This window comes from Heterocephalus glaber, unplaced genomic scaffold, assembly GCF_053883595.1.
Source record: "Heterocephalus glaber isolate CG9 unplaced genomic scaffold, H.glaber_assembly_v1.0 deba00000281, whole genome shotgun sequence".
NCBI classification, from domain to species: Eukaryota; Metazoa; Chordata; class Mammalia; order Rodentia; family Bathyergidae; genus Heterocephalus; species Heterocephalus glaber.
Window position 1 is genome coordinate 9,800,048 of NW_028258139.1, and position 15,293 is coordinate 9,815,340.

General features: G+C 48.0%; 1 protein-coding gene across 4 annotated transcripts in view; it reads left to right on the forward strand.

Annotated features, from left to right (window-relative positions):
• Hdhd5 (haloacid dehalogenase like hydrolase domain containing 5) overlaps nt 1-15,293 on the forward strand; it is a 29,300-nt gene that overhangs the window by 10,236 nt on the left and 3,771 nt on the right. For 2 of the 4 annotated variants that reach the window (XR_015440835.1, XM_087186247.1), the window contains exons 7-8: nt 1,710-1,898; nt 14,151-14,223. Coding sequence is in view for 3 of the 4 variants with exons in the window: in XM_087186247.1 (XP_087042373.1) it covers nt 1,710-1,898; nt 14,151-14,205 (244 nt within the window). In the remaining variant the exon portion in view is untranslated. Of the gene's footprint in view, nt 1-1,709; nt 1,899-2,051; nt 2,730-14,150; nt 14,224-15,293 lie in introns of those variants that run through there. The other 2 variants (XM_004837607.4, XM_021249632.2) reach the window with 2 other exon arrangements.

Genomic DNA, 15,293 nt, shown 5'->3' on the forward strand with positions numbered 1-15,293 from the left:
GGGCCGGGCACCCAGGAGTGTTCTGGTGGTGGGATAGAGCCATGGACCAAGGCCCCAGCCAGGGAAGGCACATGGGTATTGAGAAGAAGCCCACGCGCCCTGCTCACCCTAAAGATGTCATTCTTCTGTCCCTCTCTGGGCTGGTAGGTAGCCCTTTTACTGGTGCTCAGGATGCCTTACTGTGAGGCCAGCGATGGCCTCTCTGTCCTGTTAGCTGTTCTGAGCAGCAGGGCCAGAGTCCTGCTCTTCTCACCTGCCACTGGGCTGTGTGAGTGGTCGGTCAACAGCGGGTGTCGGGGCCAGGACTGCTGCAAGTCCTGGGACTGAGGAGCTCCACAGAGAGCAGCATATGGTGTTTCCCTTGTCACTTTTTTTTTTGGTACCGGGGATTGAACTCGGGACCAGGCTGAACCACAGAGCTAAATCCCCAGCCCAATTCCCTTGTCACTTTTAAAGTGTATTTCTAGGGCTTGGTTTTGGTGTTTTCTCTAAAGTTCTATTTCTAGATGGCACTAGATGGAGAGCTGGTGACAGAACTGTGAACTAAAAAGCAGGGGGCAAATTTCACTTTATAAACCAGACAAGACTAATTTTTATTCAATGATTGAAAGGAAGGTGTGGTGGTGCACGCCTGTGATCTCAGCCCTTCAGGGAGGCCAAAGCAGGAGGATCAGAAGTTCAAGCCCAGCGTGGGCAACTTGGTGAGATGCTCTCTCAAAAGCTAAACAAAACAAAAAAGGCAGGGGTTGTAGTTCAGTGCAAAGGCTCAGGATTCAGTCCCCAGTACTGAAAAAAAGAAAAGAAAGCAAGCAGGCTCTTGCTGTGTAGTTCAGGCTGCCCTTGAACTCACTGTGTAGCCCAGGCTGGCCTCGAACTTGCAGCGATCTTCCTGCCTCAGCCTCCTGAGTGCTGGGATTACAGGCATGCAGCTTTTTTTTTCCTTCAAAATTCTTCATATAAATGAGATTGAATTTTAACTAATATATAGCATGGGATCTATTAGAATTTGGTTTAGCAACCAGGGATGAAAGCCCAAAACAAAAAAGTTTTGGACAAGGTAGAACTTTTTTATCATGTGAAGTCTAGAATAGGCAGTACTGGGACAAAGGCTTTTCTGTCTTCCCTTGGTGCAGTCTGTAGTCCTTCCCTACATAATCCAAAGTGGCTACCTAGATGCCAGCCATCATATTAGCATTCCAGATGGCAGGAAAGAGTAGAGGAGGACAGAGAAGAGCATCCCCCCCAATTTTAAAGCTATTTAGTAAGAGTTTATCCCAGCCTTTTGCTTTCATTGACTGTTTAATGCTAGTTTGGTTACATGGCCATACCTAGATTCAGGGAAGGTGGGGAATGTACTTTTTACAATGTGCTCAGCTGAAAATTGGCAGTAACAGAGAAAGGGAACATGGCAACCAGTAGCCTGCCACAAATCTAAATAAAATTTAAGCTGCCTGGATTACAGTCCTAGCTCTACCATTGTGGGCAAGTTGCCGAATCTTGCTGTCCTCAGTTTCTGGATGTGTTAGTGTCTGTCCGACAGGATTTTTCGGAATTGTAAGTGCAATGCGCCATCTCCTGTGTTAGAGCAAGGCTTGGTCCTGTCGGGCCTCCCCAGCAGGGGTCTCACTCTTCCCTTAGCCCCAAGCCCTGCAGTTGCTGTGCCTGGCTGGGGCCTAGAGGCTGAGCTGCCGGGCTCTCCCCTTGGGCAGGTTTGGCCACGGCACCTTCCTGCTTTGCCTGGAAGCCATCTATCGGAAAATGACGGGAAAGGAACTGCGATATGAGGGCCTGATGGGCAAACCCAGCCTGCTCACCTACCAGTACGCAGAGGAGCTGATCAGGCAACAGGCAGAGAGGCGGGGCTGGACCGCCCCCATCCGGAAGCTGTACGCCGTGGGGTACGTGCCCATCTCCCCACCCTGTCCACCCTCCCACCTTTCTCTGCTCTCACTCTCCATTCCCTGTGTCTGAACCACACTTCTACCCCTAACGTTATTCTCCTCTGCCTTGTGACACTGCATTTGGGTTTCTCTTTCCATTTCCCTTGCCAGTGATAATCCTATGTCCGATGTCTACGGAGCCAACTTGTTCCACCAGTACCTGCAGATGGCAGAGCGCAGCGTGCGGGCAGAGCAGCAAGGGGCTGGCGGCCTTCAGAAGCAGCCGCCCTCTGCCACCCAGAGCTGTACCTCCATCCTGGTGTGCACTGGCGTGTACCGTCCCGGGGAGCCTGGGTCTGGGGAGGCACCATTCCACGGGCACCGGGATTTCGGCTGCAGTCCGGGGCTCCTGCAGGCGGCCCACGTGGTGAATGACGTGCACGAGGCTATGCGCCTGGCTTTCCATGAGGAGGGCTGGGGGTGGTAGTGGGGTGCGCTGGATCCTGCGCACTGCCTTCTGGCCACAGAAATGTTCCCTGGGGCCACATTTCCTGTGGAACTTGAGATTTCCAGCCTGATTCCTGTGTGCATCTCCTGGCAGTCTAACCTCAGGCTGGCCCCTTTACCTCTGTGCCTCAGTTTCCTCCTCCCTTCAGCAGGGACTCCTGCAGAAAGGGAGGCAGTGTGGGGTAGTGTGCAAGTCCCACAGAGCTTTTGCTCTCAGGGAGCCACTTCATGGCAGCAGGTGTGTAACCAAGTCTCACATGCTAGTTTTCACTGTATTTTAGGTTATTGCCCAGAAATTTTGGGCTTATTTTTTTAAATTAAAGTTACCCTAATAAATACTCATTACGCTGTCTCTTGTGAAGCTCTGTCCATCTGGAATGTACTGAAAATCCTGGGAGGAGCAGCTAGTGGGTGATGGCACGCATGGGAAGGCTCTGGAGGCAGGGAGAGGTAGCATTTCAGCCCATAAGGTGTGGCATCTCCCTTCCTGCCACCCTTCCTCCTTCCACCCCTAAACCCACAGCGAGCCTGGGCTGTGAAGCCAGGGCCTGTCTAGGAATGAGTTACGCATGGCTTTGGCATATGCTTAGCAACCTCCCTGGTGTAGAAAAGGAAAAGGATCTTGTTTGTGGTCTGTTTTAGAGAAGGGAGTTCTCCATCTGGGTGTAATGACGCATGCCTGTGATCCCAGCACATGGGAGGCTGAGGCAGGAGGATCTTGAGTTCAAGGTCAGCCTGGGCTCCATACTGAGACCTTGTCTCAGAAAAACAAAAAAGAGAATTTTCCTTTAGTGATTCTAGAAGTATGTGTTTCTTACAGTTATTCCTTGTGTGTGTGTGTGTAGCAGGGTCTGGTTAAGTTGCCCAGGCTAGTTTCAAATCTCAAATTCATGATGCTCCTGTCACAGCGTGCTATGCCACCACTCCTGTCTTCCTCTGGGAGCTATTCACTTTCACTTTTCATCTGTCTGTCTTCCATGACTGTGGCACTGTCAGATTCTCTGGCGTTATAGTTTAGATCTTTTTTTTTCATTTTCTGTTTTTTCCCCCTCTGAGGATTAAACTGACCCTATCCCCAATGTTTTACTTTCTTCGTCAGATTGATTCCTAGGTATTTCATTGTTTTGGGATGCTATTGTGAAAGGGGTTGTTACTCTCATTTCTCTCTCAGTGAATTTGTTTTTGGTATACAGGAAGGCTATTGATTTTTGAGTGTTGACTTTCTATCCAGCTATGCCATCAAATTTGGTTATCAAATCTAGAAGTCTTTTGGTGGAGTTCTTGGGGTCTTCTATGTAGAGTATCATGTCATCTACAAATAATGATAATTTAACTTCTTCCTTTCCTATCTTTATTCCTTTTATTTTTTTCTCTTATCTAATTGCTCTGGCTAATGTTTCCAGAGCTATATTGAACAAGAGTGGTGACAATGGACATCATTGTCTTGTTCCTAATTTTAGAGTGAAAGCTTTCAGTTTTTGTCCATTTAGTATGATGTTGGCTGTTGCTTTGACATAGATGGCTTGTATCAGATTGAGGTAAAGATTATACCAATTTTCTGTAGGGCTGTTAATTATGAATGGGTATTGGACCTTGTCACATGCTTTTTTTGCATCTGTTGAGAGGATCATATGGTTTTTGTCCTTGGCTCAGTTAATATAGTGTATTATATTTATTGATTTGTGTATGTTGGACATCCCTGCTCCTGGGATGAATCCAACTTGGTTATGGTGTATAAGCTTCTTGATGATTTACTACATTCTGTGTTCATTAGGGAGATTGGCCTGTAATTCTCCTTTTTGGTTGGATCCTTCTCTGGTTTTGGAATCAGGGTAATACTTGCTTCCAGGCATGAATTTGGGAGTATTGCTTCCCTTTCAATTTCCTTAAAGAGTTAGAGAGTAATGGCATTAGGTCTTCTCTAAATTTCTTGTAGAATTCAGCAGTGAATCCATCAGGGCCTGGGATTTTCTTGCTTTTTTTTTTTTTGGTACCAGGGATCGAACTCGGGTCCTTGCGCTTGTGCAGCAGTTGGCAAAACCACTGAGCTAAATCCCTGGCCCCAGGGCCTGTGATTTTCTTTGTTGGTAAGTTTTTAATTACATCTTCAGTTTCATTGGCTGATACTGGCTTATTTAGAATTTCTATATCTTCTTGTTTCAGTTTTTGTAATTCATATGTATCTAGGAATCTCCATTTCTTCTGTATTTTCCATGTTAATAGAATAATGAAATCTAGAATGAACCTGAAAATTGTATGCAATAAAGAAGCCCTTAATATGGCGATTTTCCCCTGAGGGGAAGAAGATTTAAAAGAGGTTAGGGGGGAAAGAACAGAAATGGAAGAAGAGGAAGACCTCAGAAACTGGAGGACAGACTTTACAAAACTGATGAAGAAGACAGGTGGGAAAGAGAATAGGAAAAAATAAAAACGAACAGAACAACAACAAAAAACTAGAAACCATGTTCAAAACATCAAGAAAAAACAAAACAAAATAACCAGAAAGGAGGAAAAAAAATAAGGAAAAAGAAAAGAAGAAAACCCCCCAAAATGTCCAATTCAAGGTGTGTCTCTGCTGTCACTGGTAGGCAACGAGGGCAAACAGACTCCAGAGGTGAATTGATAAATCCCAGCAAGCCAGCCACAGCTTCACAGTGGGGTAGTGGACAATCCTAGCCAGCCTGCTCCTTAGTTCCTCTGGAGCTCAGGGTGGTTTCTGGCTGGGAGGCTGGAACCGGATTCCTTGAGCCTACAGTGGTGTATGTGCTTCTTGCTGCCTTGATCTCTGGTCCCTGACCTCCTGCTGACTTGAACTTGTCACTCAAAGCGAGGCACTGGGAGCCACTAGATGGAGTCAGTCCATAGCTGTTCTGAGTTCCAAGCTCAGTTGGCCCCTCTCCAAGATGGCTACCAGCCATTCACCTTCTGAGTGACATATGGACTCCTTAACTGCTCCTCAGCTGCTGTAGTCTGGTGTGTCCCCTGCTTCGTTCCACTGTTGTGTTTCTCTGTGGAGGCCTCTGGGGTCACCAGTAGTCACCATGCGTCTGCAGGTTCAGCCCGACATTCCCTCACTGAGAGTCCAGGGTCTGGGAGAGAGCGCTGCTTGCTACCTCCCTCCTCTTTGTTACAGTCTCTTCACTCTCCCTGTAGACATCAATTCTCATCTCAGATCCTTCCTGGATCCCACAGACCTAGTTTCCTCCTTCTCCTCCTTGCACTGCTCTGTTCCAGTGTCAGGACACCAAATCTCGGAGAGGCTCTTTCTCTAATGCTCTCCACTCTGGCATCCTCCCAGAAGTCACTTCCCAATGTGTTTTCTTTTGTTTTGTGTGTGTGTGTGTGTGTGTGTGTGTGTGTGTGTGTGTGTGCTGGGGATTGAACTCAGGACCTTGTGGTTTCGAGGCAGGCACGGTGCCACTGAGCTAAGTCCCCAGCCCCTGGTTTTGGTTGTAGAGTCTCTGTGTAGTTCAGGCAGACCTTGAACTCACTATGTAGCCCAAGCTGGCATTGAACTCATGGTGATCCTCCTGCCTCAGCCTCCTGAGTGCTGGGATTACGGATGTGCACTGCCACACCTGGCTTTCGTTTTGAGGGATGAATGTCCCCCAAAGGCCTGTGTGTGAAAGACTGAGTCCTCAGCATGGTGCTACCGTGGGATGGTGGCACCGTAGGAGCTGAGGCCGGGGACATGCCCTTGATGGAGGAGGTCGGCCAGCCCCTTCTTCTTTTCCTTTGCTTCCCAGTCCTGAGTGAATTCTTGGTCTTGCCATGTGTTGCACCGTGATGCGCTGCCTCAGCACAGGCCCAAAGCAATGGGGCCAACTAACCATGGATCCAGACCTCCCAAAGTGTGACCCAAATGAACCTTTTCTCTTTGTAAGTTGACTTATCTCATGTATTTGTTATAGTGATAGAAGGCTAACCCGGCCAGTTCTTGTCCTTATCTTACTTCATGTGTCATTTGCTTGTGACACAAGTGATTTTTCCTTCCCCTCTTTCTTAAAACATTCTTGGGCCAGATGTGGTGGTGCACTGTGATCCCAACACTCAGGAGTCTGAGGCAGGAGGGGTGAGGGTAAGGCCAGTGTGAGTGGCATAGTGAGGCCCTCTCTGAACAACCCCTCCCCCTGAAACAATCACACCTGGCTAGCCAGGCATGGTGCTGCACACCTACAATCCCAGCACTCTGGGAGGCTGAGGCAGGGGAATTGCAAGGTCCAGCAAAGCCTGGGCAACTCAGTGAATTGGGACGCTGTCACTGTCCAGGCCTGAGGCTTGGAGCCATGCTTCTCTGCCATCCGAGCATCAGCTCTCCCTTCACGCACGGTGCATCTGACAGCGAGCATTTTGTACCCCAGCACCACCCCCCGGTCTAGGCCTCCCTTGTCACACCTTCCTCTTGTCCTGCTTTGTCTCATCTTTCTCCTCCCTCCGCACTTTTCTCCACTTTTTGGCCTATAATCGGTCAGACTATATTTTTATTATTTAATATTTATTTATTTATTTATTTATTGGTTTTTTGAGACAGGTCTCGCTCTGTAGCCCAGGTTGGCCTTGAACTCACGGTGATCCTCCTGCCTCACTCTCCCGAGTGCCAGGATTATAGGCGTGCACTGCCATGGCTGCCTAGTGAGACTAATTTGGATCTGTTCTCTGGTCAGCCTCTCCTGTGACTTTCTGTCTCATGGAGTAAACCTGCAGTTCCTTACACAGCACAAACACCTCCATCCTCAACCCTTGCGTCACTGCTGTCTCCCCATCCCTTCAAGCTGTCCACCACCCCCTGCTGCCCTTTGCAGCCTCCTGCCCCCAGGCCTCTGTACCTACAGTTGCGTCTGCACTGGCTATGTGTCCTCTCTCCCCCTTGTCCATCATTTCTTGAAGATCTGGTGTGAGGTCACCACACAGACGTTGTGGTTTCCTCTAGAGAACAGCACCCTCTCCCCTTTGCCCTGTTTGTTTGTCAGAGCACTTGCCACTGCACAGCCTTTGTGTCCTTGCTTGTCCTATGTCTTCTGACGCAGACTGCGTGCCCTGGCCATGCTGGTTTAGTCCCCGCACCCATGTGTCTGTACCTTCAGGCTGCAGTGGATGTCTGTTCCATCGATGGTCCCTGCAGGCCCATGAATCCTATAGAGGTCTTTTTTTTTTTGGTACCGGGGATCAAACTCCAGACCTTGCCCTATAGAGGTCTTAAGGACACACCTGCCTTCCTTTTCTTTTCCCTTGGAGACTTTAGGAAAAACGAAAAGATCAATGGCCTGGAGTAGAATCCCATCCCTGCCACTCACCAGCCGTGTGCCTGGGCACAATTTCTTTCTCTTCTCCAAGCTTGTTTTCTTGGCTGTAGAATTGGTGCTGGCAATGTCTAAGCCATGGGATTATCTGAGAAGTAATGGACTCTTTTAAGAACAGGATGCATCATTGAGGACAACAGGGTGGGTCAGGGAAGGGTGGGTGTTCAGGGAAGGACTTGGGTCTCCCCTCCTTGTGTGGGTTTCATCAGGTGTGAAGTGTAGAGTTCCGCTCTGCAGCCTTGTCCTGGTTCCAAGCAGGCAGGAGTGAGGGGCAAAGAGCGCAGCCCCCACAACCTTCCCAGCACACCCCCACTCCAGGACTTCTGGTTCTGCCTGACTTCAACAGGGTCACACAGGTGCCACTGGCTGCAGGGACAGTGCTGCTCAAAATTAGGGTTCTAGTTTGTGTGTGTGTGTGTTTTAAATGTTTGATGTAATCCTACTCGCTTTTGTCTTTATCATTTTTGTGGTGCTGGGGGTAGAAGCCAGGGCTCCTGGGCAAGTGCTGTGGCACTGAGTGCAGCCCAGCCCGGGCTTCTGTGTAAAAGGAAGGACAGGGACGGATGTCGAGTAGACACCTCGCAGTGCTGACTGCAGTGCCTGAGACTCAGATGGCACTCACCTGGGATTGTGTCCTAAGTGCTCCGGGACCCAGTTCAGTCCTGGCCTTCCGAAGCACTTTGGCCAGTACTCGCCCGAGCTGCTGGGTGGGGTCACAGTCTTGCCTAGCGGTTAACATTTTCAGAGTTTTAAAGCAGGCATCACTCATTGACACTTTGTAGGAGCTTCACAAAGCCCTGAAGGAGGGAGATAATTCCTTTTTTTATTTTAATACTGGGGATCGAAGCCACAGCCTTCACACTGAACTACATACTCCTTTTTTTAATTTTTATTTTTTTGGTACCGGGGATTGAATTTGGGACCTTGCGCTTAGGAGGCAGGTGCTGGAACCACTGAGCTAAATCCCCGGCCCTACTCATCTTTTTTTTAAAGACAGGCTCTTACTAAGTTGCCTATGCTGGGCTTGAACTTGCAGTCCTTTTTCCTGAGCCTCCCAGAATGCTGGGATTCCAGGCATGTGCCACCATACCTGGCTGAGAGTGACACTTCTTAGCTACCCTACTGTAATGAGGCACAAAGGCAAGGGCCATTCAGTCTTTCATCGAAAACCACTGCAGGTCCGCCAGGTGCAGGGACCACTCCAAGCACAGTGGCAGTGACAGTCACTGCTGACAACCCCTGCCCTAGGAGGTCTCCTATGAGTAGAGTGATGTCCAAAGTCATAGTGAGTGGAAGGGCAAGGCCTGCGGACCTGTCCCTACCTCTGAGTCCAATGTTTTCCCCAAGAATGGCACTGCCCACTGGCTACCTCTGTCTCCTTCTGAGCATCACTTTTGGGAGCCTCTGGTGATGTAGGTGCTACTCCCCGAGTAGCCCTTGGGCCACCCAGGGCAAGTGGGGCAAATGGGACAGGAGCTGAGCATAGCAGGGAGCTGGAAAATAAAGTATGGTCACGTGGAAGAGTCCAGTATCCTGAGTTCAGATTGAGGTGACAGAACGACAGCATCTCCGACCTGGCTCTGTCCCTCTGGCTGGCTGTCATTTTAGCTCTGTGGTTGTTTCTTTCCCTCTCTTCCTTGTTTGGGTTTCCTAAAGATATCACAAACTATTCTGGGCTGGGTGCAGAACAGCATGTGCACTGCGACATTACTTATGCAAATCTGCGGAGGCGGGCAGGGCTGCCATTCAGCTCCAGTTCTAGTCCTGTCCCTCTGGGGCTTTGTCTAAACCACGGAACCTAAACTGAGGACCAACTGCCTTCATTTTCTCAGTTGCAGACTGAATGGAAATGTTAACCTTTTTGTGTTTTGGTGGAATCAGGTGAATAAAACCCACAAAGACTATAAGTTAATTTGAATAGGATGTAAATGCCCCCCCACGTTTAATTAAAATAACTATTTTAGGGCCGGGGATTTAGCTCAGTGGTTTCGCCACCTGCTGCACAAGCCCAAGGACCCGAGTTCGATCCCCGGTACCAAAAAAAAAAAAAAACCCCAAATAACTATTTTGCAGTGCCAAGGATTAAACCCAGAGCATTGTGCATGTGCTCCATAACTGAGCTACAACCCCAGCCCTGAGCTCCCCTTTTTTTCTTTTTATGGTACTGGGGATTGAATTCAGGCCCTCCTTTATGCTAGGCAAGCACTCCACCACTTATATCCCCACTCCTTTTTTTTTTTTTTTATGGTACTGGGGATCGAACTCGGGACCTTGTGCTTTTGAGGCAGGCAGTGGAACCACTGAGCTAAATCCCTGGCCCTCCACCCTTTTTTATTTTACTTTTGAGACTGAGTCTCATTAAGTTGCCCAAATGGGGCTCAAAGTTGAGATCCTCATGCCTCAGTGGCTGGGATTACAGGCCTGTGCTTTGGTGCGTGGTGGAGCCCATGTTTTTAACCCTGCCACCAGGGCTCACGGTGAACAGATGTAATCACCTTGGGTCTCCTCAGGTCACCTCAGAGTCTGAACTCTGGGCCAGCTCCGGATGACGGTTGATGCCGCCTCTGGTTGCCTCTGGCTGTGCAGTGAGCAGGATGGTAATCAGGACACCCTGCAGAGCTAGGGTTGCTGTAGCAACCGGATGCTGCCTTGAGGGTGGAATTTTAAAATATCTCAGCTATAATAGTTGTATTTTTTTAACATCATTCTGTCACTTCCCCAGTGCTTGGAGGTGCTGCTGAGGCGGGCAGTGCTAGGAGGCCTGTTCCCCTTCCTGGGGCTCTTGGCAGCTTCTGGGGGTTGGAGGTGGGAAGATGTCTCGGGGTGTGAACTGCTGGGAAGCTGCGGAGCCTCAGCTTTTGCTTCCAACTTCTTCCACCTCTTGGTTCCAAGTCTAGTGTTATTTTCTCTTTTTGGGAGGGAGAGAATAGAGGTCTAGCTTGAAACTTCCTGCTTCCTGGCCCGATGCTTCTGGCTTTTCAGCCCTCCCTGGGCGCCTTAGCAGTCCTGAGACCTCTCCACAGAGGGGAGGGCTGTGCTCCTTCCCTTCTTGTTGGCTTCTTCCTTTGTTCTTTCTCATTTTCTCCTTGGGCTTCATTTATTCACTCAACAAACGACCATCGATCACTTGCTGAGCCTGGGGGTCAGAAATGAGAAACTAACCGTGGCTGTGCCCGTCCATTGCTGGGGGATTTCTTCAAACCTAGGATGGCGTGAAACACACCTGGAGCTGCATGGACATGGCAGAGTGGTGGTGGACAGGCTGCAGCGCCTGCCCCTGGTTCTGCTCCTACCCACACAGATTTATGTAACCCAAACAGCTGCTGTGCCGCTTTCAAATAACTTCGTCCAGAGCACCTCTGCTGCCCACCTGCCGCCAATGCCACCCCAAGGCAGGCAGCAGTGATGGTCTCCTTGTGGTCTCCATCTCCTACATCTGTACTGTTAAAGACTCAGTCAATAAACAGCTCCACCTTCCCATCTCCTGAACCCAGGTCCAGTGGTGACTAGAAGCCCAGTGTCTGTATCAAATTTACTAATTCTACACCTTATTTTGTTGACACAGAAAATGTTGAGAATTCCTAATCTGATTAGTTCAAAGGCCATGAGGAAGGTTTGACAGGTGATGAATGCCAATATTAAATCTGTTGGAGTTTTGTGTACAGAAAGAGGAGAGAGAACATCCAAAATTCACATGATTCTCTCAAATGGGGTTTAAGAATTATGGACACTTGGGCCAGGGATTTAGCTCAGTGGTTTCACCACCTGCTGTGCAAGCACAAGGACCTGAGTTCGATCCCTGGTACCAAAAAAAAAAAAAAAAGAATTATGGACACTTAAAACCCTACTTTGAAAATAAGAACAGATTTTGTCTGGAAATAAAGGATGGGATGTGGAATGGGGATTCAGTTTTTGTTCGGTTCATTAAATCTATAAGGGCATAAAACATAATATAAAAAGCTTCCATGTTTGTATTTATATGAAGGATCTACCAGAGCTAGGAGTGGTGGCACGCACCTGTAATCCCATCACCCTGAGAGGCTGAGGCAGGAAGATCATAAATTTGAGCTTATTATGGGCAAGCCTTAGCAAGATCCTGTCTCCAAATAAACAAGAGGTGGGGATATAGCTCAGTGCAAAGGCTCTGGGTTCACTCCCCAAAGCAAGGTTGGGTGGGCAGACTACCAGGTGTAAGTCCTGGATGTATTGTTTCAGCAGTACTCATTTAATGCCAATATACCCTAGATAAAGTTCACACTGTTAAGCTATCATTGTTCTCTTGGGAATTGTACTTTTTTTTTTTTTGGAACTGTACTTTTTTCCCCGCTCTGTAGCTTTGTATTTGACATTACATTTGATGTTTATGTAGTTACTGACATATGCCAGGCCAGTGATGAGCTGGAACCCACTCAAATCCAAGCATGAGGAATAAGTCTTGTTTATCCTTACAGAGTCAGACAGCACACATTTCTTGCCACCTGTTTTCCTTCTGCAAGAGGGCCAGGTTCATTTAGCTAACCTGATTCCGAAGAGTAGAACTGCATTGACCTCAACTAATTTCAATGCTGGGATTTTAGGTGTGTGACAAGACTCTCAGCTACAAAAACTTTTAAACTCTGGGCCGGGGATGTAGCTCTGATGCCATGCCTGCCTCACAAGTGCAAGGTCCTGAGTTCAATCCCCAGTGACCAAAAAAACTTTTAAACTCTTTCTGTAAATACTTAAAAAAAAAAACTATAGGGGCTGAGGATTTAACTCAGTGGTTCCACCACCTGCCTTGCAAGCGTAAGGTCCCGAGTTCGATCTCTGGTACCAAAAACCTCCCCCCAAAACAAAACTATGGATCACAGAAGCCACATCTGAAACACTTTCTGTTATCACGCAATATTTTTAGATAGTCAGAACGTAGTCCTAAGTCTTAAAGTGAGCTTGGCTTTGTAGTAAATCTTTTACAACTCCCTTGATACCTAGAAAGCGTTTAAAAAAATAAAACAACTGGGCCAGGGATTTAGCTCAGTGGTTCCGCTGCCTGCCTCGAAAGCGCAAGGTCCCAAGTTTGATCCCCAGTACCAAAAAAAAAAAAAAGACACCTTCTGAACTCTTGTTTGCATGATCACACCTTGATGCTTACATGTCTCAGCATCTAAGAAGACCCCCACAGTCTTGAAAACCCACATCTTTTCCCTCTGACACCTTTAGAAACCTACATGGGAACAACCAGATCAAACAGATCTGAAAGTATTGTGTATATGAAAGAACACTCCCTTCTGCTTCATCCCTGAATGCGATACATCTGTTTGGATTGTATATTGTGTTGGTGTGTTTATGTTTTGACTCATAGTAACATCTCATGTTATGGAATTGATTTGCATTGAACACAAACTATAAATAAAAGAGAATAAATGGCTGAAAGAGGAAAAGGAAAGGGGGCAAGGAGGGAAAGAGAAACTGTCGTTTTCTTAGAGAGTTCTTTTTTTTTTTTTGGTACCAGGGATCGAACTCAGGACCTTGCACTTGCGAGGCAGGCGTGGTTCCACTGAGCTAAATCCAAGGCCTTCCTCTTAGAGAGTTCTTCATTGTCTTGACCCTGGATCAGCCCACTCAGATCAAACCATTTTATAAAGTTACAGTAATTAAGACAGTGTTCTGTTGGCTAAAGGAGAGACACAAACAGAGAACCCAGAAATAGACCTATGTGTTAATGAAAAACTGACAAAATAATTTTGTGTGGGGTTCGGGATGGAACCCAGAGCTTAGTATTTCCTAGGCAGGTGCTGCACACTTCCAGCCCCAAATAAATATTTCTTGCTCATTTCATCATCCACCTTGGGTTGGGTGGCTATTTTGGGCCTCTATGAAGTGGCAACTCAGGGATCCAGGCACTTTCCACTTCGTGATGCTGTTGTCTTCTGCATGAGGCTTCCAGGGTCTCCGTGGAGGAGAATGGGTGGCTGAGAAGGGGTTCTGGCCAGGCCAGGTGCAGCGAACACCACTTGTGTCCATGTTAGCTGACAAGGCCCGTGGTTCTGGTGCAGCCACAGAGAGGGTGGGAAACATGGCTTCTGTGTGTAAGAAGAAGAAATGGGACTTCTGGAAGTGCCATGCTGTAGACATGACTTCCTCCCCATCCGTTCCCCATAAAACCATCAAAGTATGAAGTTCTGCAGACCTTAGCTGCTCTCCCTGTTCCAGTTACGGGCAGCCCCTTCACCTCCCCCTGCACTTCCCTTATCACTAAACAAATGTGCTGCAGTTCAGTTACCAGGCAGTCCTTTTCTCCCACAAGGAGGAAGGCTCCACCTGGCCTCAGCTTTTTGTATCTCTTTGTCTGTCTTTTCTTTTCTTTTTTGGTACCAGGGATCAAACTCAGGTCCTTGTGCTTGCTGGGCAGGTGGCAGAACCACTGAGCTAAATCCCCAGCCCTGAATGTCTTTTCTTCATTCCTCACTGTTCTCCCTCCAAGGATCTTCGAGCTGAGCAGGACACAGCAGTTGGCACCTGAAACAGGCAGACTATGAGACAAATAACATTTTCAGGTGAGGGGATGCCTCTGGGTGTGTGCACATAAGTTTGGGATGAGGCAGATTGGAAATTCACCAGGTGTAAAACATGGGGCAGTCAAGATCCTGTGAGTGACATTTGTGTGCAAAAATCCTCATGGCACTTTTAAAAGCTAAAGGGTCTAATGTAAAAACCTCCCAATTAGCAAAGTTTTTGAATTTTGTTCAAGAAACTGGTCCCTGATTTTCCAAGTCTGGAACAGTAAATCTAGAGACATGCTGACAGGTGGGGCAACAACTGCATGCCTGATATATGGCTGAGGGACCTGAAAAATCCCTATATATACCTTTTCCTTACAGACTCTAATCCTTGAGTGCTTTGATGATTGAGCCTCCATGGAGTCCACCCCTGAAGATTTGGCAAAAAACACTCTCCTAAAATTATAAAAAACTGTTCAGGACTGTGAGATTTTGCCAAAGTCCTTGCCCAGTCCAGAACCAGTGGCTCCTACTGAGCCCTCCATTCCACCTGAGGAGCTGCTGCCTCTTGCTGCTACCCCTCTCCCTACTTGCTCTTCTGTCAGCACTTCCCTTTGTTTGGCTTCCTCCCCTATTTGCTCTTATCTCACTGTGGCTTCTCTTCTGACACTGCTGCTGCCACTGTGGGCTGTTTCAGCCCTACCTGAGGAGGACACTAATTCATTAACCCTACAGCCTCCTCAGCTGCCACATAAAGGTCTTGTTGCTCATCTTCTAAAGCCCACTTTGGGGGCCACCCCTTATCACCATACCCTGCAAAGGGCTATGACATTGGGAAAGGTGGTTGGAGACTCTTTGTGTTTTCCTGTTTCAGTTTTGCCTGACCCTGACAACCCTGAGGTAGACATGGATGTTCATACCTCCTTTGATTTTAACATCTCAAAGGACGTCAGGCACAGTGTGGTATCAAACAGCATCCAAAGCCCCTATAAAAAGGCTGCACAGATAGGGGAGACTTTTAAGGTGCCTACACCCCCTACTCTGCCTGCTCTTGCTGTCTCAGCTCCCCCTGAGGAGAGAGGGAAATGGGAGTCCACAAAAGAAGGTAAAACTCTCTCCTGGCCCTG